This window comes from Miniopterus natalensis, chromosome 7, assembly GCF_054644295.1.
Source record: "Miniopterus natalensis isolate mMinNat1 chromosome 7, mMinNat1.hap1, whole genome shotgun sequence".
Lineage (NCBI taxonomy): Eukaryota > Metazoa > Chordata > Mammalia > Chiroptera > Miniopteridae > Miniopterus > Miniopterus natalensis.
This window is the reverse complement of record NC_142087.1, coordinates 6,207,253-6,227,978: the sequence shown is the minus strand read 5'-3', so window position 1 is coordinate 6,227,978 and position 20,726 is coordinate 6,207,253. Positions and strand designations below refer to the sequence as shown.

General features: G+C 50.3%; 1 protein-coding gene across 2 annotated transcripts in view; it reads left to right on the top strand.

Moving 5' to 3' along the window:
• The first annotated feature begins 1,232 nt into the window (after positions 1–1,232).
• The window catches only part of TOX2 (TOX high mobility group box family member 2), a 103,313-nt gene continuing 83,819 nt past the window's right edge, over positions 1,233–20,726 (top strand). For both annotated transcript variants that reach the window (XM_087818546.1, XM_087818547.1), the window contains exon 1: positions 1,233–1,331. In XM_087818546.1, coding sequence (XP_087674672.1) covers positions 1,233–1,331 — 99 coding nt within the window. The remainder of the gene's footprint in view (positions 1,332–20,726) is intronic.

Sequence of the window (20,726 nt, the reverse complement as noted above, 5' to 3'; positions counted from 1 at the left end):
TGTAGCCCCCTAAGTCTGTCAGGTCTGCTGTGTAGCCACTTTTATGTTCACAACACAAACAGCGGTCCTTCGTACAGGACCAGCATAGCCCAAGTAACAGCTGGGAGCTAAGTTCCAAGCTGGCTCCTGCGTGAGCAAAAGGCTGACTCCCTTCTCTCCAAATAGCACCCCATGTTCCATTCTGACCCACTTCTGCCTCCTTGCCTCTTGGCCCTTCCCAGCCAGGCATCCTGGGTGTGGGAGAGCCAGGAACCAGAGGACAGTGGTGGGACAGTAAATCGAAGGTAAGGGAGTAGAGACTGCTAATGTAGACAATTCTTGGATGAAAAGGGGAGGAGTAACAGCCCAGCTACCAGCAGGTGACCTGAGGAGGGAGGGGGCTCTTTTTGGGGGTGTGTGTGAAGAGGGAGCCTGTTTCAGTCACCGCTCTGCCCCACCATGGGAGCCATCCCATTTCTGTACAGGATGCCATGAGGTGGGGCAGATCTGGACACCTCCTCAGAACTTCAGTTTCTAGGCCATTCCTCTGGCCCTCTCTCCCTGTCGTTAAAGGGGGCAGCGGCCTTCTGCCTTTTCCCAGTGGTTTCAGTACTGGGGACTCCGGAGGCAGCGGAGCCCATCTGGAGCTCCATAACTGACAGGCAAGTCCTTGCCTCAGTTTCCTCTTAGGTAAAGTGAGGGTTTAAGCGCAGCCGTCTCCCAGGGCCCCTTTCACAGGGACTCAGGTCAGTGGGACAAGTAGGAAGCCCCCGAAAGACAGCACTCGTCTCCAAGCGTGTTCCTGTCACCCCCTTCCAAACTCTCCCCCCCACACCGCGTGGGCTTATTGTCGCCCTAAATATTTAGGGCGCAGGGGGATGTCCCACTTCTGGGGGGGTGTCGTAGGGGCTTCTCCCTCCTCTCACCCTTGGTGGCGAAAGGCGGGACGGGAAAGGGTCTCCTGGACAGGCGCACAGCCCTCCGGGGCTCCCAGGGGCGGCCTGGAGGCCGGGGACCCCGCGGCAGCCCCGCCTGAAGGAGGGACCTAAACCCCAGGGCCCCGGCCCCCGCCGTCCGCGGCGCCCGAGGCCGGAACAATAGCGCGGGTGGGGCGGGGGCGGGGCGGGGGCGGGGCGCTCCGCCGGGCCCCGCCCCCGGCCCGCCCCCCGCGCTCGCACACCCGCGCTCACACCGACTCCCACCCGCCGCCCGCCCAGGCACTGCCCGCGGGAGCCGCCGCCGCCGCGCCCGCCATGGACGTCCGCCTGTACCCCTCGGCGCCCCCGGTGGGCGCGCGGCCCGGGGCCGAGCCGGCCGGCCTGGCGCACCTGGACTATTACCACTGCGGCAAGGTAGGCGGGGCGGGGGGCACCCGGCGGGGGGCCGGCCCGCGCCTTCGGACCCGCGCGGAAGCCAGAGCGTCCCGGGCTGGAGCACCAGCAGGAGTCACCTGGTGGAGCAGGACACTGGCGCTCGCGGGGACACACGCGGGGAGATGCCGGCGGTGTCCGCGCGCGGGGACACGCATGCCTCAGCCCCCCCGACGGGCACATGCCACTAACACGGATACCCTGGAGGTTACACTCACGCCCCGAGTTGTTCCTATCACAGGCAGAAGTCACCCCGACAGTCACTCACACGATGACACGGTGACACTCAGGCTCACCCGTGTCCCCCTGACAGCCTCACATTCACTCACGAGCTGACCCGCGGTCACACACAGACAGCCACGCACCTACTTAGTCTGACCGTCCCACACAAGTCGCCCTGACGGTCATTTATACGCAATGACACGCTGTCACTCGCCCACATACGCTGTCACACGGTCACAGACAAGTCACCCGTGCACACACTACTGCGCCGCACGCCCCGCTTCGTGCCCCCTCGTGTCACGCCCAGTCACAACTGGGAACAGTCACACAAAGAAGGCGCTCCGACAGTCAAACGCTCGCACTCAAAATGACCCACGTAGGCGCGCGCCGCCCCACGCGGCCGCCGTGGACGGCGACCTCAGACACACTCGCCGCCCTGACGGCCACGCAGTCCCACGCGGTCACGCGGGGGCAGCCGCCGCCCCTCCCCCACCCGGCTCCTCCGCGCTCGCGCGTCCAGGTTTAACTTCTCGGGCGGCGCCGCGCACTAATTGGGCCGTTTACTAATTGGCCGTCGCTGCCCGCGGCGCCGCGGGTTCCGAGTTTGCAGTGGCCAATCCAGGCCCGCTCCCTCCGGGCACCCTGAGCCGGCGCCCCTTCAGGCCGGGCCGCAGCGAGGGGCACCGCCCTCCCTCTCCTGGGTCGCGGTCCCCCCCGCAGCCAGGTCCCCGCTGCGCTGCATGGGGCGCGACAGAAGCTCGGGTGCCTGGAACCCAGGGCAGGAGGCGCCCGACTCCCCTCCCCGCGCCGAGCCCAGCCCGGGACCGTTAGGTGCACCTGTGCCGTCCGCATCTTTTTCTTCGTCCGGGAGAGAGGAAACTTTCAAACTTAGTTAGGAGCCAGCCCGTCCGTGCGTCCGCGGGTCGGTGCATCCGTCCCGGGACCGCTGGAGCCGAGCGCGGCTTCTCGTCACTCGGAGCCCGGATTGAACGGTGCGCGTGGGTTTCCCCGCGGCCCTGGTGCAGACGCGAGGGCTCGGTGGCGTTGCCTGGTGAGTGCGCGTCGCGAGGTCGGATTGCCGGCCCCCCAGGGCCGGAGCCCCGCCCCACCCTACCCCACGATGGCTTTTCGTCGTGCGCCTTGCTGTGGGGGTCCTGTGGAAAGGGGCGTCCCCGCGCCGAACGCAGGGCCTCCGGACCGGGCCTCTGAGCGCTTCCCCCCGGGCCCTGGGGAGCAGCTTCTGGAGCAACCCCGGCAAAGCCCACCGCAGCTTGCCCCCGGGCGGGGCATGGGGTTGGGGCCATAGGGCCTGGGGGCTGCGTGGGGGCGGCGGGTGGGGGCGACTAGTGATGTCTCTCAAGGATGGGGGTTATCTTTTGTCCCGTGACCCGCAAAGTTAAAAGCCAAAGGGGGATGGGTATGTGTCCTGGCGAGAAGGCCAGTTCTCTGGCTGCTTCCAATCTGACAGAGGGAAAATTGATTTAAAGTAGCAAGTGGAGCCTTCAGGGAGGAGGAGATGGTTCGGTGTGGGGGCAGCTGGTCTGTCTTCTGCCCTTGGTTTTGTTATTTTTTGAAATATGAAGTTGGCAAGCCTCCAGATTCTGGTTTGGGGACATGGCTGGGGATTGGGAATGTTTGCCTCAAAGTCTGGGTGGGTGCCCCTAGCCCAGGGAGTGCTCCTTTTGGGCATGGTCCTTCTGTAAACCTCTCTGGAGTGGAGCAGTCCCCTATGGGGGCCTTTGGGAGGTGGCAGTCAGCGAAGGGCTCTGCTTTATTCTGAAGCTCTGTAAAGCTCTGACTCAGCACCAAGAACCAGTGTGAAACCCCGGGCCAGGAGGGAAAGGCATAGGGAATGAGACACTGGTTTCTGTCTGTGTTCTACGAACCCCCCACCCCCGTCCCAGGGCTGAGGGTGTGTCCAGGTGGAGGAGGGTGGCCAGCTGAGCCACTAGGGTGGGTGAAAGGAAGGTCTGACCTTGCACTTGGATGTGAGACAAGCTTCTCAGGCCTTCAGGCTTGTGGCCTGGTGAGGGAGGGTGGGTCAGAGGTCTGTGAGAGGCAGATCCTAGGTGGACAGTGGCCTTCAGTAATGGTGGTTGAGGGATGGGCATTTTATGACAAGAAGCTTATGGTGAGGGATTAGGGAGGGAAGTGCCCAGGCTCCATCCTTTAGCTGGTCACTATCAGAACTGGAGGGGAAACCAAGGTACAGCCATGACCACCCTTAGGGCCTACAGACTGGGCGGCAGAACCAGGACATAGCCTGAACATTGGTGGCTGGGTCTTTGGGGTCCAGACAACAGGCTTGTCCCCACAGGGACCCAGGCCTGAGAAACACAAGGGCAAGGATTTGCCTAAGTGATGCCGGACAACCACTGCGCAGTTGACCTGGAAGGGCCCTTGGCGACTGTTCCCTTGGTGACTATCCCCTTAGCAATCCTCTACACAGAGATTCCAGCCTCTCTAAACCAAAGTCATGAGCAGTGGCTGTTCTTTTGGTATCTTTTGTTTGAGGAAATACACAATGGCAAAAAGCTGCTATGGTTTCATTTTTGCTTTGAAATAGATGTGTATTTTATTAATCACAATAATATTAGCATGCATCTAAAAAATAGCTTACCAGATATGAGGCAGGCACATTACTTATTTCATATAATAACAGTGCTTGGTGAGCATAGGTGCTTGTGGTCCTGTGGCCCCTAGGCTCTGTGGCACCATTCTGGGAGCCATTGATCCCCTCCTTCTTCCTTGCTTCACAGAGGGGAAACTGAGTCATGGAGTACTGTACTCAGAGGTTACATAGCAAGCAAAGAACAGAGCTGAGGCCTGAACCCAAGTTCCTTGACTCCCAGCTTGACACTCATCTGGCCTCCCCACAAGTCTCTGTTGTGGTTTGGGGACTGGGGGGGGGGGTTGTGACAGCCTTCCTGGGGTAACTGTGAATACCCTTCATTCATATTTTGGTAGGGCGCTTTACCACACTGGGGCATTGCCCGAGGCTTCCTGCTCTACTAGGGTAGACTTGTGTAAACTGGCCATTGGTTTGGGCAAACCTGGGTTCAAATCTCCATTTGTGTCTTTGTGTCCCAGGGCAAATGATTTCTTAGCTCATTTTTTATTGGGATATGATTTGCATACAATAAAATGCAAATTTTAAGTGGTCATTGGTTTTGATGGTAACCACCATCCTATTCCAGATATAGAAACATTTCCATCATCCCAGAAAGTTCCCTCATGCTCCTTTCTAGTCAACACCCCTTTCCTCTCCTCCACAGGAAACTGCTTATCTGATTTCTAGTGTCCAGCTTTGTTCAAGTTCACTTTATGTGTACTAAGTATATATAAGTTTTAGAACTTCATATGCAACCTATATATTTTTGTCTGGCTTCTTTTTGCTCAACACAGTGTCTTTAAGATTCAGTGTATTGTGTATATTGTAGTTTGTTCCATTTTATTGCTAAGTTATATCACATTGTATGATATAGCACAATTGTTTTATCTATTCACCTGCTGATAGATATTGAGTTTGTTTCCAGAGTGGAGCTATTAGAAATAAAGTTGGAGTAAACATTCTTATACAAGTCTTTGTGGGTGGGACAAATAATTTAATATCTCTGAGCCTCAGTGTCCTCTTGAAGACAACATTGCCTACCTCAGAGGTTTGGGAGGGTTAAGTGAGGTGATGCAGGCTAGGAGAGTTCTTGGCACATGCCAGCTATGAATTACATAATGGTGGCATCAACCACCTGGAACCTATCCTGAGAAGAGGCTTAGCATCTTTGTGTTTCAAGCATCCTTCATTACTGGTCCAAACACCCAAGGCCAACCTGGGTACCACTTTCTCCATGCAGTGCTCCATAACCAACCACCTTCTTTCTTCCTCTCCTTGCTACCCCCAGTGATACTGCACGGGATTCCACGTGTTCTGCATCCATCCATCAATCAACAGTTACTGAGCATCTCTTTGTGCTAGGCAACCAATACTACAGCAGTGAACAAAAGTAACACCAATTGCTGCCCTCTGGAGCTGATATATTTGTATGGAAATCATAAGTATATGGGTGGAATATATGGTATTGTGACCAATTGCAATACAACTATGGGGAAAATGAAGCCGGGAAAAGGGTTAGAGGTGCCAAGGCCAGGTGCTGGTTTGCAATTTTAGGTAGGGAGCTGGGGAAGGTTGTGGTCTAGACCAGTGGTTCTCAAATTTCTGTACACATTAGGAATCATCTGGCAAGATTTTAAAAACAGATTCCTGGGCTCCACCCCCAGAGATTCTGATTCAGTTGGTCTGGGTTGGGGCCCTAAGAACTTGCATGTTTAATGAACTCCCAGATGAGCTGTTGCTGGTCCAGCAACCACACTGTGTGTAGCAATAGTTTGGTTGTTTGTGGGGTCCCAGCAGACAGGAACCATGATCAGCACCTGGCACGTGCCTGGCGCTTAATTGCTCAGGAAATATGTGCTGGTGGGTGAATTACTCAACTCTTCATCCACCCACACAGCTCTGGACACAGCATCTCATACCTGGATGGGATCTAGACAAGCTTGGTTATGAATGATTGGAGTCTTCTTGTGATGTAAATCTATGAAGTGGGAATTGCTGTTCCCACCTCATCTGGACCTGAGATATGTGAGGCCTGCTCAGGGTCCCTGCTGGGTGAGGCCCCCATAGCTTCTTTCTCCAGGGGCACAGGTGGATGTGGCTGGGTTCTGTGGAAAGAGCCCTGGGCCAGGTGAGCTCTGAGCTGAGATGGCTGGTCCCAGGGAACTCTGGAAGGATGCCTGTGCCTCTGTTAAGAGGCTCTTTTTTACTTTCAATCTACATATGTTCCCTATAACCCCTCCCCCAAGCCGTCCTGAAGGATCCTCTCCGACCACACTTCTGTACCTTACCAATCTCAGGAGGGGTAGCCTAGGCCTGGCACTGCTGCCCAATCTACTTGGTGACCCTGAGCATGGCAGTGGCCTTCTTTGAGCAAATCAGTGACCATGAGCCTAGTGAGATGGGGAGCTGTAGTGTGGAAACATAAGGAAATAAAGTCTGAGCATATCTTTTTATAACTGTAGAGTGGCGTACCCAGCAAGGAAGAAGATGATGCTTTTTGAGGAGATGGCCCTCACAGGGCAATCACCACTGTCTCTACCTTAACTTTTATATTCCCAGAGCTCATCTTGCACATAGGTTCTCAGGGTGGGACAAAAGTGGGTTTATAATTGTTTGTATGGAAAATAATACGATAATTAGTAAAATAATACAAGAATAAACTGTTTTGCATACTCATAACTGTAAACCCACTTTTGCCCCACCCTGTATTTATGGAATAAATGAATGAATGGATGAATGAATTCAGGGTGGCCTATTGTACCTAGTGGCTTGAGGAACTTAGTATCTATTTGGCTTATAACCTGAAGATTTTGTGGTGAGCACATCGATTCCACAGCAGGGCTGGGGCCAGGTGTCTTTTGGCTGACCTGTCATTCCTAGAGGGCCATCCCTGACAGGGAAGGCCCAGGGGACAGAGCTCATCACAGGGAGCAGCCAGTAAGTGGGGAAGAGCAGATTTGAGTCTGTGCATGCAGGACAAAGCCCCATGCTACACCCTTGTCCCAAGGACTCTCCTACCGTGTGACTGTCAGCTCTGTGTGACTCTGTAGGGCCATCTGTTTTGCTTCTGTGATTTACTGGAACTGGTCTCAGGATATGAAGGCAGCATATATTCTGGAACCCGGCAGACCTGGGTTTGAGTGCTGCCTTACCACCGTCAGCACAGGCAAGTTAATAGCCTCCCTGTGCTTCAGTCTCCTCTTCTGCAGAATGGGCACATCACTGCCCCAACCCCCCACAGGGTTGCCTGCCAGGAGGATTGGAAATCAGACATGTACAGCACTCAGCCTCAGCAGGAAATGAGTTCATTTCTATTCACAAAGAGCAGCACAATTGAAAGTTAAAATGCGAGGGGAGCCTAGTTTTAGCTGGGGCTGCTGGAGGATTGGCCATCCCCGTGGTGCAGGGGGTCTAATCAGACATTTCCATGCCCTGGTCTCTGGATGGGACTTTCCTGAGCCTCCGATTTGAAGAGGTCTCCTGTTGGACTGTTCAGGATTATGAATCGACAGGGAGCTGCTCATTTCCTCTGCGTCTTTCTGTTTCCTTCTTGAGTCTGTGTGGGAGGAGAAGCAAAGAAGACTGGTTCCCATTGCAGCTGCACCATTCATTGGCGTGGGCTGGCGACCTTGTGCGCAGCATTTAACTGCTTCATGCCTCAGTTTCCTCATCTGCACAAGGGGACCTAATTATTTTTCCGTATTATTTCTAGGAAGCACAGATTAAAGCAACAGATATGGAAATTCCCTTTAATTTAGAACAGTGTTTCCCAACCTTGGCAATTAACATTTTAGACCTGGTAATTCCTTGCTGTGGCAGTTGTCCCATGCATTATAGGATGTTTTGTAGCATCCTTGGCCTCTACCAACTAGATGCCAGTGGCAGCCCCTCTCTAGTCATGACAACCAAAAATATCTCCAGCCCTGGCCAGTGTGACTCACTGGGCCCAAGCACTGAAGGGTCTCGGGTTTGATTCCAGGTCAAGGGCACGTACCTGGGTTGCAGGTTTAGTCCCTGGCCCCAGTGGGGTGAGTGTGGGAAGCAATCAACTGATGTCTCTCTCTCTTCTTCCTCTCCCTTTTCCCTCTCCCCTTCCCTCCCTCCCTTTCACTCTCTCTAAAAAAATTTCAATGGAAAAAATATCCTCGGGAGAGGATTAACAAAAAATAAAAATATCTCCAGACTTTGCCAAGTATCCCCTGGGGGAGAAAATCGCCCCTATTTGATAACCACAAATCTAGAAAGTACGGTGCAGCTCAACCAGACAATGATAGTGATGAGAATGGTAGAGCTTTACGGTTCATGCTTTCTGTCCAGTATTTTAGTTCTGTGTCTCCCTCTCAGTAAATCCTGTATCCGCGCAGTCGACAGTCATCTTATTTACATGGACCCAAAACCTACATAGTGGTTTTTCAGCAGGGTTTGGGAGCAGCAGTAAAAACATATGGTAAGTAATTATTAACTTAATGAGTTGTGGTAAATTTTAATTTTATATCTTAGTGAAAACATGGTTTATAACACAGGATAATAAATTCTGATTAATTATCCTGAAGCTTAAACTTGCTCCTGTACAATTGCGATTTCTGGTGCCTGCTAGAGTGAGCAACAAAGTTGCAGTTTTTCAATATGTAATTACCTGTTTACTGCTGGTTTACTGATGCTCAACAGGCTTTTTTTGAGTGCCTACTGTGTGCTAGGGGTTTCAGCCCTATCCTAAAGGCTCAGCGACTCTGTAGGAAACTTGTCTTTCCTGGATGAAAGGCTGTGTGGATCTATAATATGTATTTCATGTTATATGTAACTCAAAATGTAATTCATAATTAAATATATAACTGTCTGGGGAAGTGGCAGTGCCAGGGGTGTGGGAAAGCTTCACACGGCAGAGTCTTATAGGAAATGCCAGGCGGCCACGTGGGGACAGGTATAGATAGGGTGGTGGGAGGGCATTCTAGGTAGAGGGAACAGCCACTCCAAGGTGGCTTGGAGGATGGTTTGGGGCTACTGTCAGCCTAGGGTGGGGAGGCCTGCAGGGGAGCTGGGACACCAGCAAAGATCATCATAGAGTGTTGCAGACCAGCCGTGGGGTTTTAAGTAGCGGAGTGCCTTGGAGCCCCAAGCTTGGTGGGAAGTATGGAGTGTTTCCTGTTGCTGGATTCAGATGATTGTCAGCAACTTCATCTTGGTCTTCTGCTGATGGGAAAGTTTAATGACTTGTGTTTGATTTTCCCCAGTAGCCAGGGATACTCTGCTTCTCACACTTTAGTGCAACAGAAGCACCCGGAGGGCAGTTAAAACACAGGTTGCTGGGCGCCACTTTCAGAGTTATCAGTAGGGCTGAGGAGGGGCTGAAAATGCACTCTGCTAATAAGGCGGTGATGCCAATGCTGCTGGTCTGGTGAGGCACACTGAGAGAACAGGGCTCTAGACTAGATTACAAGAGGGCTTTCCCTCCTTTGTCTAGGATGATGGGGGTATAATGCTGGCTTGGGGCATGTAGCTCTGGCTGGGGCATGGTCAGGTGTCCTAGGGACTCCTGCCTTCTTCAGGCCACCTATAGGTCATGGGGGAGTCTCCTTCACCTTGGAGAGGCTCTTACATTGGGTTCCCTGGACACAGCCTCAGTTGGACAGTTGCCTGTGGAAGGTTTCTTTGGTATGTTCTCAGGAGGTGCACCTCTGAGCATAACTGGGCAGAGGGAGATGCTGGCCTGGAATGTGGTTACTGATGAAGGCATCTCACAGGGAGCTCTGGAGCTAGGCTGGCTCTTCAGAGTTGTCCCAAACAGAAGCCAGGGGGCTGCCCATGCCTTTGATTCTTGCACCACCCTGTATTTGGCTGTAGTAGTTCCCTGGGCAGGGAGCAATTCCCAGTGGAAGCTATAGCTGTGAGCCCAGCAATAATATTCCCAGCAGTTGGGGGATGAATGCACAGAAAGGGGACCACCACCGTGTCTATTTCAAGGAGATGCATTTCGGGGAGAAAACTCACCTTCCTCTTGTTCCCAAGACAGGGGCCAGTATGATTTTTAGCGACTCACTGATGGTTCTTCTTTATCTCATGACGTGAGTGAGAGCTGCAGGATAACTGCTTCTTACGTCTGAGTGAAGAAAAATCACAATTAATGGAACTTTCAGGGACCTAAGGAGAGTCTCCTACACATTCCACAGTAGGATTCTAGAGTTTTGGGCTGTGATGTCACACATTTTCCTGTGTGGTGGGGAAGACTCCAGACTGGTTTCTGATGAGCTTCTGGGACATGCCTCAGGGAGTCACCTCTGGGTAGAGGACCATGGCTTTCTCTTGGGGCTGGTGTCCTGTCACATCCTTCAACAAGAGGCTCTTCGCCCTGCCTCCACCTTGATGTAGGTCAGTGTCCATAGCTTTGCCCTTCACCATCTCTTCACCTTCTCTGAGATCCCAGGAAGCTCAGAGGCAATTGAGTGGGTCACTTGTAGCCATAATATAGAATATCACGGCACGCCTTTTGCTCATTACCTAACTCCCAATTTCATTTCACTCTTCTATCATTTTTCCCCTTTCTCTTGAGTATCCCCATACTTTATTTTAAAGATTGTTTTTTGTTCTCTGTAAAGTAACAGAGGGGAAAAGTGGGGGTTCAGAAGAGGGGAGAGGTAAAAAGTGTGTGCTCTATCCACCACCTTGTACAAAAGGTCCCCTCTAATGGATTTTAATTTTTAAAATGTATTCTATTTTATGGAAAAAAGTGGGGTAGAAAGAAACACAAATTATTCTCTGAGCTCTTACCACATCTCAGGTGTATTCACTCATGTCATCTCATTAAGTCTTCATAAGAACTATCCTAGGCACACGTGTGCCCATTTTGTGGGTAATATCCAAATAGGTCAAGTTATAAAAGGTGGCAGAGGACCTGTCAGCAGAGCTGGGCTTGAACTGTGCTCTCTCTGCTCCTCTGTCCTGCAGCCTCCACCTGCCAGGTGCCAGGAGCTCCGCCCTCTGCAGGGATGGAGGAGTGGGGTCAGCTTGCCCTGGTTTTTACTGTTGGTGTATTGGCTCTTCTGGGGGCCAGGGGGCTCCCAGCTGGGCCTCCTGCCTTGGTTTTCAACTACATTTGCTAATAGAGTGCCTTCGCATTATAGCTAATTAATACGTGCTTATCTCAAAGTAGGGCCTAATTTGCAGGAATGATTTAGAAACTTGTTGGAAATGAATCTAGCTCAGTAGTATGGCCCAGGATCAATCTCATGCATAGATTCTGTTGTTCCATTGTGCTGTGTTTTGGCTTGAACTGAACGTGATAATGTGGAAGATGGACCCTGGGCCTTTTGTTTCTTATTTATTCTGCAAATATTTATTGGGTGCCTATTGGGTGCTACCTACATTCTTTAAAAAGGTTCCCCCCCCCCCCCCCCCGCTTTCTCTGTTCTATAAGTCCACCTGAGCTGTAAGTTAATTTTTATGCAAAACCAGATAGTGGATTTAAATGTGACTTTTGAGTTCAGTGGAAGTGCCTGGGTTTCTATCCTGGCACTTACAGGCTGTGTGACTTTGGACCCGTCATTTAACTTCCTTGAGTCCCTGATTTCTCACATAACCTGTGCTTGCATCCTGGGTTGTGGTGAGGCCTCTGGGAGGTCAAGTAAGTCATCCCTTCCCTCATTCCTGCTGCCAGGTGTTACTCAGGTCATCTAGGCCCCTCGTAGGACAGTGAGTGTGGGCTCCATCCCAGTATTTTATGTCTTTTATAAACAATAGAGTCTCTAAGGAGCTTTCCAGTTCAGAATAGGTGTGGGAAGGTCTCTTCTCTCCTGTATCAGTTCCCTTTTGCCTCATTGCAGCTCCCACAGGGACTCTTCAAGGTTCCATTAAACATTCAGATTCACAAGATTCACACAAGCGACACTTGGTACCTGTCTCCTCCAAGGAGTTGAGACAGGAATCACTACCTGCCAGCAGAGCACACGATCTGTTCCTTGGTCCCTGCAGCAGCCCACAGATGTGGCCAGGAGTGCATCCCTTTGTCAGGCTCCCCACCACACCCCAGCTTTTAGTTCAAGTGCAAAGGAGTGAGACCCACAGAGGGTGAGTGTAGAAGCCACCCTGGCTTAGAAGCCTCATTCCCCAAAAGACTCATATTGCATGTTGCAGTTGCATAGTCTTCGCTTCAAGAGTCCCTGCGAGGGGCATGTCAGTTTTAAGAGTCACTGTACTCAGGCAACCTAAAGCATGGCTTCTTTATCAGATATTTATAATTTATTTATAGTTTCTTCCAGTCTAGATGCAACTTACCAGTCAGGGGTCATTTTTACCATAAGCAGAGTTGCCTAGTAACATAGTTAACATCCTAATTTCATTAGGTTTCCAGGGGAATTATGCTAGACAATTAACAAAAGCGAAATTCTTGTGCAAAAGGGAAAAGGGTTTGGTTAACTTTTTACCCAAATTCACATTCTATTTCCCCTGAGGGGTGGTGCTTTTCGGCATCTGTTTTGGAGGAATGAATGAATCCCTCAGTATGTTTTGTAATAAATTCCATATTTCTGTACATTTTCTGATTGATCCATGTGAGACTCACACACACATTCTGGCCAAGAGAGATGCTTTGGAATCATATTGGCCTGGGATCCAATCCTGGCTTCTCAGCTTATTAAGAGTTATTTCAGCCATCCAAAGAACATTTACTACTTGCTGTCTACAGGGTTGTGTGGTAGATGCCAGGCATGAACAGGTGATTAACATGTGGTCCTTGCTCTTGAGGAGCCACTGTCTGAATAGAGAGACAGGCAAAAATAATTCCAAATGGGTATGAGGCCACCACACCAGGCTGGGGGTAGTCAGGGAAGTCTTCTCAGAGGAGGAGACACCTGGCCTGTGTTTGAAGGTGAATTTGCCACGTGAAGAAGGTAGGGAAAAGCATTCCAGGTAGAAGGAACAGCATGTACAAAGGCATAGGAAGAGATGACAGTGTCAAGTGATGAGGCTGGACTTGAGAGGAACATGGGCATTTGGAAAGCTACTTTATATCTCTGGACCTCAGTTTCCTCATCTACAAAATGGGATTAACAGTGTTTCCCTGTTTATGAAATTAAATGGGATAATAATGCATGTTTAAGTACCTGGGATAGTTAATTTTAATTTCCTTTCGAAATCTGTCTATAGATGCCTAAGATGCAAGCTTTGGTTTTAATACTGAAGGGCCTGGCCACTCACCTGTGTAGTGCAGGCATTTCCTCCCGTGGCTCTTCTGTTAGTTGCCCCATCTCTCTTGGATGGAGCACTAAATGTTTGCTCGCTATCTGGGATTATGTCTTACAGTATCAGTGAAGCACATAATTGTGTTTTCCTAATGGCTCGACATTAACAATAAGCCACAACCCTGGTGAGGCATTCTCCAGGACAATTTTCCATCTGCCAAAAGCCACACATCTGTCTGAAGCCCTGTCAACACGTCCTGTCATTTGCTGCTTTGTCTTGCTTTTCTCAAAGGTGGCCACCTCCCACATACCAGCTGGGGATGCTTACTTTTTGGGGACATTTACTATCCAGAGACCACAAGTCACACATCAGGATGAGCTAAGGAGCCATCTTGGCCATGATCGAGATTCTTCTGACGTGTAAATTGGATCCTGTGATTTCTCTGAGCAGTACCACCCAGTGGCTCTCCCTTGTAGCTCGGTGAACTCTTACCAACCTACTAGGCCTCTGCTTAAAACCTTCCAGTGGCTTCCCCTGGTGTGTATATAACATCAGATGCCTTTTTTGGCCTCTGGATTCTTGTGTGATCTAGCCCCTGCCTAACTTTTCCAGCCTGTCCAAGGCACCAGGCTTTGTGCTGGGGACACTGTGCTAAGCAAAGCCAGCCTCCCCCTTGTTGATTCCAATCTGGCTCCCCAGGCCTTTGTTGTTTTCCAGATACCCCCACCCCTGTTCTTATTGCCGAGGGCTGTGCACGTGCTCTTCCCTTTGCTGGGAGTGTTCTTGCCTCCATTCTCCTCATGGCTGGCTCATGGTCCTCCGGGCCTCAGTCTTATCCTCGCTTTCTCAAAGACTCTGACCCCTAATCTGTGCAGCTGCCCCGATGTTCTCTATCATAGCCTCTAGTGTACCTTCCCCCACTGTGTGATTTATCTGTGAGATTACTTGTCTGTTCCATCTTGAGGACAGTAAGCCTTCAAACCACTGGAACCATGTTTGTTTTCTTTGCTCCTGAGTCCCAGCACCTTAGCATGGTATCTGCTGTGTAGTAGGTGCTCAATAAAAAGTTGCTGAAAGATGAAGGCATCCATGTGTTGGTTATAATTTCCAGAGATGGCCATACATATTCCAGGTTATAGCATACATATTCCAGGCTGTGTTTCCAGGAATAATTCACTCACCCTCTCTGGGCCTTACTTATTTGGATATCATTGTTAGGAGGCGTAAACACATCTATGTGAGAGGCACAGTGTCTGGGGGCTGCAAGTGCTAATACATGTGGATTCCTACCAGAACATACCCCCCCCCCCCAGCCCAGCCCATGGAAGAAAACTGAGACGGGAGTCAAGAGGGTTGATGTTCGAAATCCTCACCATTATGGTTGTTAATCAAGCTTGACTCTCTGGGGCGAGGGCTGGCGGACCTCGGCACAGCCACCCTGTTTTCCACTTCCCCTCTGCTTGCAGGCGGTGACCTTGCCGTTGGCAGGAGGAAGGCGTCACTCCCAGTTGCTTGGGTTGGGGTAGCTGGGGCACAGCCGGAGTGGCCTTCAGAGATAACAAATCTCTTTCTAGTCCGTGAGAATGTTTCTGTTGAGCAAGCAGGACTTTTTGGTGACTTGTCTCCTAAAGTTATCACCCCTTCCTTTTTATTAAACTGTAAATTGTGAAGACTATGTTTAGGAAATGGGGAGAAGTCACCCACTACTACCCCCCTCCCCAGACTCAAGAACAGTGTTTATTGGGCACTTTCTTAATATTTAACGCTGCAGACTGCTCTATCCCAGCTTGGTCTCCCAGAAGCCTCTTACCCATCTTTCTCTTTTCCCTTCTAACATGTATAATGCACCTTTTTATTACATTTAGTGTTTATGTCTCACCACTGCCCCTAGAACATCAGTTTCACGAGGGCAGGACTCTGCTGTTTGCTTGTGGATGTATCTATCTATATCTATCTATCTATCTATCTATCTATCTATCTATCTATCTATCTATCTATCATCTATCATCTATCTATCTATCTATCTATCTATCTATCATCTATCTATCTATCTATCTATCTATCTATCTATCTATCTATCTATCTATCTATCTATCTATCTATCTATCATCTATCTATCTATTGGAGCAATTCTAACTGCCGTGCCTCTGGTTTCAGCATTTCCCACCTACCTGGAAAATTCCTACATACATGTGTTTTAAATTTCTGCTCAAGTGCCGCCCCCTCCAGGAGGCCTTCACTGCTCTCCCCTAGGCCACCCTCCTTGCCCCTGCCCCAGCACCTGGAACACCATAGGCTCCCTGAGAGCTGAGGTGCTCTCTGTCCCTAGGAGTTGGGGCCTCGAAGGCCTTGTCCAGGAGCTTGGACTTTGTCTCGGGTGCTGGGAGTTGAGGTGTGTTGCATTTCAGAAGAATTTTTGTGGCTGTCTTCTGGGGAAAACATTGGATGGGAGCACGGGTGGATGTGGGAAGACAGTTGTGTAGTGATTGCTATGGTATAGGAGCGGCTGGATGATGGCTTGGGGCGGCCCTATCCAATATGGTAGCCACTAGCCACATGTGGTGATTTACATTTAAAATAAAATCCAATCAGATTTCATTCCTCAGTCACACTAGATGTATTTCCAATATTCTGTAGCCTCTAGGGTAGTGGAGACATAGAACTTTCCCTTCATTACAGAAGGCTTGATTGGTGGGAATGGAGAGACGTGGAGGGGCATGGGAGATATCAGGAGGTAGAGTGCATGAGATTTGGGGATGGGTTGGATGTGGGGTGTTATGGGGTGGGGGTCAAGGGTAAGACCCAGGTTTTTGGCTATGAGCCAAAGTAGAACTCCTTTGTCAAAGGAGTAAGCATTTTCATGGCTCTTGTTGAGGTTGTCATGCCATTTTCCAGGAGGGTCACACATGTCCACCAATAGCATGAGAAAGCGCCTGGTTTATTGTACCCACCTGGCACGGCTTATTAGCTTTTGAAAAACCTTCCATTGTGTATATACCTCTTGCCCAATCTGCCTTCACTTAGGGTCTAACCTGCAGACCATGAGGTCTTTGTGATCAGGGAATTATATGTATATTAATGCAGATTTAAGTAAAAGGAGTTATGTTTGCCATTGTGGTACAGCCCAATGCTGTTTAAATGCCTTTGGTAATATCTTCAATCAGATGGCAAATAGAAAACAGGAAAGTTCATAATAAAAAATGAATTAGGCGATTAGCAAAAGGTGAACCGCTTCCCTCCTCAGGCGACAGGCAGAGTTGACCGAGCTTTGCAGGGGGCCTCCTGTCCAAACACATGTCTGGATTATTGCAGACTCTGAGGCTGGCCCTGGGGTCTGCTCAGCAAGTAGGACTTGGTTATTGCATTTGGTTTTGCAAAGGTCATGAACATCCCCTTGGAGGGGGCGCCAAGGGGGTCATACCCTGGGGTAAGCTGGAGTGGGGCCTCTTGAAGGGTTTCTGACCCAGGGCAGTCTGGGAGCTGCTTCTTCCAAGGCAGAGACATCAGCAGCCCTGCTCCCCCTCCCTATATCCTCTGGGGCCCTGGAGAACCCCATCTACCCTCTTTCCAGCATCTTCCCCAGGGATGCTTTTGGGGAACCTTCCCAGCTCTCCAGCTATCTAGTGTTGGGGGAGGAATCCTTTAAGAAAGAGGCAGAGGCAAAGGCTTTAACTGACTAATGCAAACACTGAGGCTGGTTTCAGTGGCATCAAAGAGAAACAGAATTCTGTTGACTGAGTGAGGTGTGTGGGGTTGGAGCTCAAACCAGGACACAGAGCTTCCCCCTCGGTAATGTAACTCACATTCACATAGAGCTGGACCATGGAGATCATACCACTGGCGGTCGGGATGGTTATGTCCATATTAGCTGGCTCACCCCACAGCTGATGGTCCGGGTTAGGTGACACCCACGTTAGCTGTAATGGTCACGTTAATACCATCCCAGTTAGATGATCTCCACAGCAGGCTGGTACCTACTTACCGTAAGCCAGGACTTGTCAAACCTTAACGTGCCTGTGAATTGCACGAGGTCTTGTTAGAATGTGGATTCTGATTCAGTAGATCTGGGGTGGGGCCAGAGAGTTTGTGTTTCTAACAAGATCCAGGTGATGCTGTGCTGCTGGTCAGTGGAGCACAATTTGAGAACCAAGGCCTTTGTGTCTTGCCTGTGTGCAGTCAAGGACAATGTAGGGACCTCAGCGACTGGACAGTCAGAGTGCAGCAAACACTCCTCTTAACCAGGCCCTGGATGTCCGGGAAGCTGTCTTCCCCAGAGTAAACAGAAACCATGGCAACCGGATGTATCACGTGGGGGCTGTTAGCTCATCCTGCTGGCCAGGGGAAGGGCCTGTAACAGATGCCTACTAGCGGTGGGACCACCCAGGAGGACCCCCTTAGCCCTCCCACCCTGCCTGAGGTAGAATTGAGAAGTTCTAGGAAAATGCATACTGACTTTGAGTTTCTAGTCAGCCTCAAATTTTATTATTTAATTTTATTTTTCAGTCCTGGCCCAGAAAGCCTGTCTTAAATGAGATAAGTTGGAGCAAACCTTCCTGCCCTCCCTCTCCCTCTGTCATCTCCTGATTGACATCTGGGAAGGAGTTGCTGGGATGTTGTTGGAGGCAGGCAGTGAAATGTGAGAAATCTGTGGGAGGGAGGGCAGGAGGCCAGTGGGCTCTGAAGCCTCACCAGACATGCAGAGAGGAGGTGGCTTTAATATCCCCTTTACAAAGACACTCACCCTTACCCAAGGGTGACAGTAAGTGGCAGAGCTGGAATTTGAACTCAGGTCTTCATGTTTCAGAACTCATTTCCACACTGCCTTTGGCCGAGCTGGGGCTCAGCACTGCTGTGGCGGCAGAGTGCATTTTTGATTGAGGAGGGGAGGGAGGAATGGGGTCAGTAGGAAGAATGCCAGGTAGATAGACCACTGGGCTGACTGTGAGGCCTTGGGACACCCACCTAACTTCTCTGAGTCTTGCTTTTTAGCAGTTGCTTATTTATTTTTGGTCACTCAGCCATAAGAACAGATATGAAGATATAAAAGTATATATAATGCATTGTAAAATTAGAGCCAAAGAAAATATAAAATCAAATTATAGGTGGGAAATGAAACCAGATATGTTGGCTCTGGGCTCCACAGTTATTGAAATTGGCCTGCAAGTTTGGCTCTGGGATTCCTGACAGACAAGTGAAAAGGGAAATAGATTTACGCTATGATTTCTTCATTTAGGAGAAGAGGCTTGGCGGCTTCTCATAAGAAGCACAGCCTTGACTGGCATTTGGAGCTAAAAGAAATTTCTCTCACCAGCGTCATGGAAGTTCTCAGACCTGTTTCCCCAAGTGTAAAAAGAGGGATAAGACCCTGGTGCCTTACTTCTCTGGCTTGTCCTGGGGATTGCATGGGTATACAGTACCTGGTGCATGCCTGCTGTGTAGTGGGCACCTGAGGGCATGGTTCTCATCCCTCTGCCCCATCATAGCTAGCTCCTGTCAGTTTCTGGGTAAAAGCTGAAGGCAGCGCAAGGTCAGCCCGAACATACCCAGCCATGCCCAAAGTACAGTTCTGCTATCAGAACCCAGGCAAGGGGCCGGTTGGGGGGGGGGGGGCAGGTAGAAGTTGCTCAATAATAGGACAAATGCCAAGGCCAGTGGGGCACTTTGACAAAATGAAGCTGGCACATGGCATTGTGCATAAGCCCCACAGAGTAGTGGGCTTGGAGGATGAGTGAGGATCCCTTTGGTGTGACCATCTACACAGTCATATGTGAGTTCAAATCCTGGGAGGGCTGTGGGGATGGAGGGGGTGATTACAGAGGACGGAGGGAGGCAAGGCCCTGTGCATCCTCAGGTGTGCAGCGCAGGCCTGTGGTGCTCAGCATTTTCAGCACGGAGCCACACGGGATTAAGCAACCACCATGTCCCAGTGGGCAGGAGGATCCCAGCGGGCACCTTAGAGGCGCAAAGTGGCTTCAGTCACTTCCCTTGGGTGAGATTTGTTTAATAGAAGCTTGTAGCTTCTCAGCACTTACAGGTGCTGACGGGGGCATCACAATATTGTGAAATTAAGCAGCAAAGCCGACTTTTCATTACCAGCTTCCTTGGCAAGGAAGCAGCCACCTTAGTTAGCACCGATGGTTGGATATGACAGAGCTAAAATTGAACTTGGCAATTACCGCCCGTGAGCAGTTCTCGGTGCTATGAAAGGAAGGTTCCATGGAAATCAACCCTGGTAATCACAGGGTTTAAAATTAGTCAGTTACTATTAAGGTTGCTCTGTCAGCATATGCTTCAGGGTGTGAGGGAAGGGGGATGGAAACGAGTGTTGACTGTCTTGGGTTCCCTTGTGTTCACCTGCACCAACATTTTTTTAAAAATTTACATTAGTTGCAGGACAAATGTTTGAGAGAAGCTGTGTTAATATCATGGTGCGGGGTGGCCATTTGAATGAAGGCTCACTTTAAAGTCCTTTTTTCATGTGCTTGAGCTCACACCTCTGTGTCAGCTTTCCAGTTTTCTCTAGACTTGTGAGGGGTTTTCCAAACAGCTTCATGCCTCCCTTTAGGATGTCACACGTGAAGAATTCAGCTTTTGGTTGGTTCCTCCTGGTCCCAGAGGAAGGAATGATGTGATATTATTGAAGGTTTCTGAGCCCTTTGTGGAATTATTCTCATCAAGCCTTGACTAGAATATTTCAACAACCTCAGAACATCGTGCCCATTTTGCAGATAAAGACAGTGAGAGGCAGGTGTACACTTGGCTGCTAGTGCAGAGAGAGTTAGACAGAAAGGAAGGACTTGTGCAGATTCAGAATTGGCCTGGGATGTGTGCGTGGACGCTCGTGAATGGGAAGATGGAAACTCAGGTCAACTCATTGCTTTGAGCCTCAGTTTGCTCATCTGTAAAATGGGAACTTGTGCTGGGCAGAGTGAGGATGAGATGAGATAGTCTAGGCACAGTAGAATCTTAGCACAAGTAGCTGTTGTTTCAAAGAGTGATATTTATTGTCCACCTGCTTTGTGCCAGTCACCAGGCCAGACCCTTTCCAAAGGCGATGGCTGCTTCACAGAGAGACCCTGCAGGGAGGTTATAAGTTTGCACAGGCCCAGAGAGGGTGTAAGTTTGTCCAGGTCCTGCCGGTGAGTAAGGAATAGGGCCAGGATTCCAACTCAAGCAGTCTGACACCCCCAGCTGATGGCTGTTCCTGCGCCTTCCTCTGGGAACAGCTGAACATCAAGAAAACAGACAGCCTAGATGAGCTGCCTCTATGGCTGAGAAGAGAGAAGCATTAAAGCAGAAATATCTTTTCCAAAAGGCCGTGGCTCCTCCACAGGAAGCTGAGTCATCTCTCTTTGTTTTGAACCATTGAA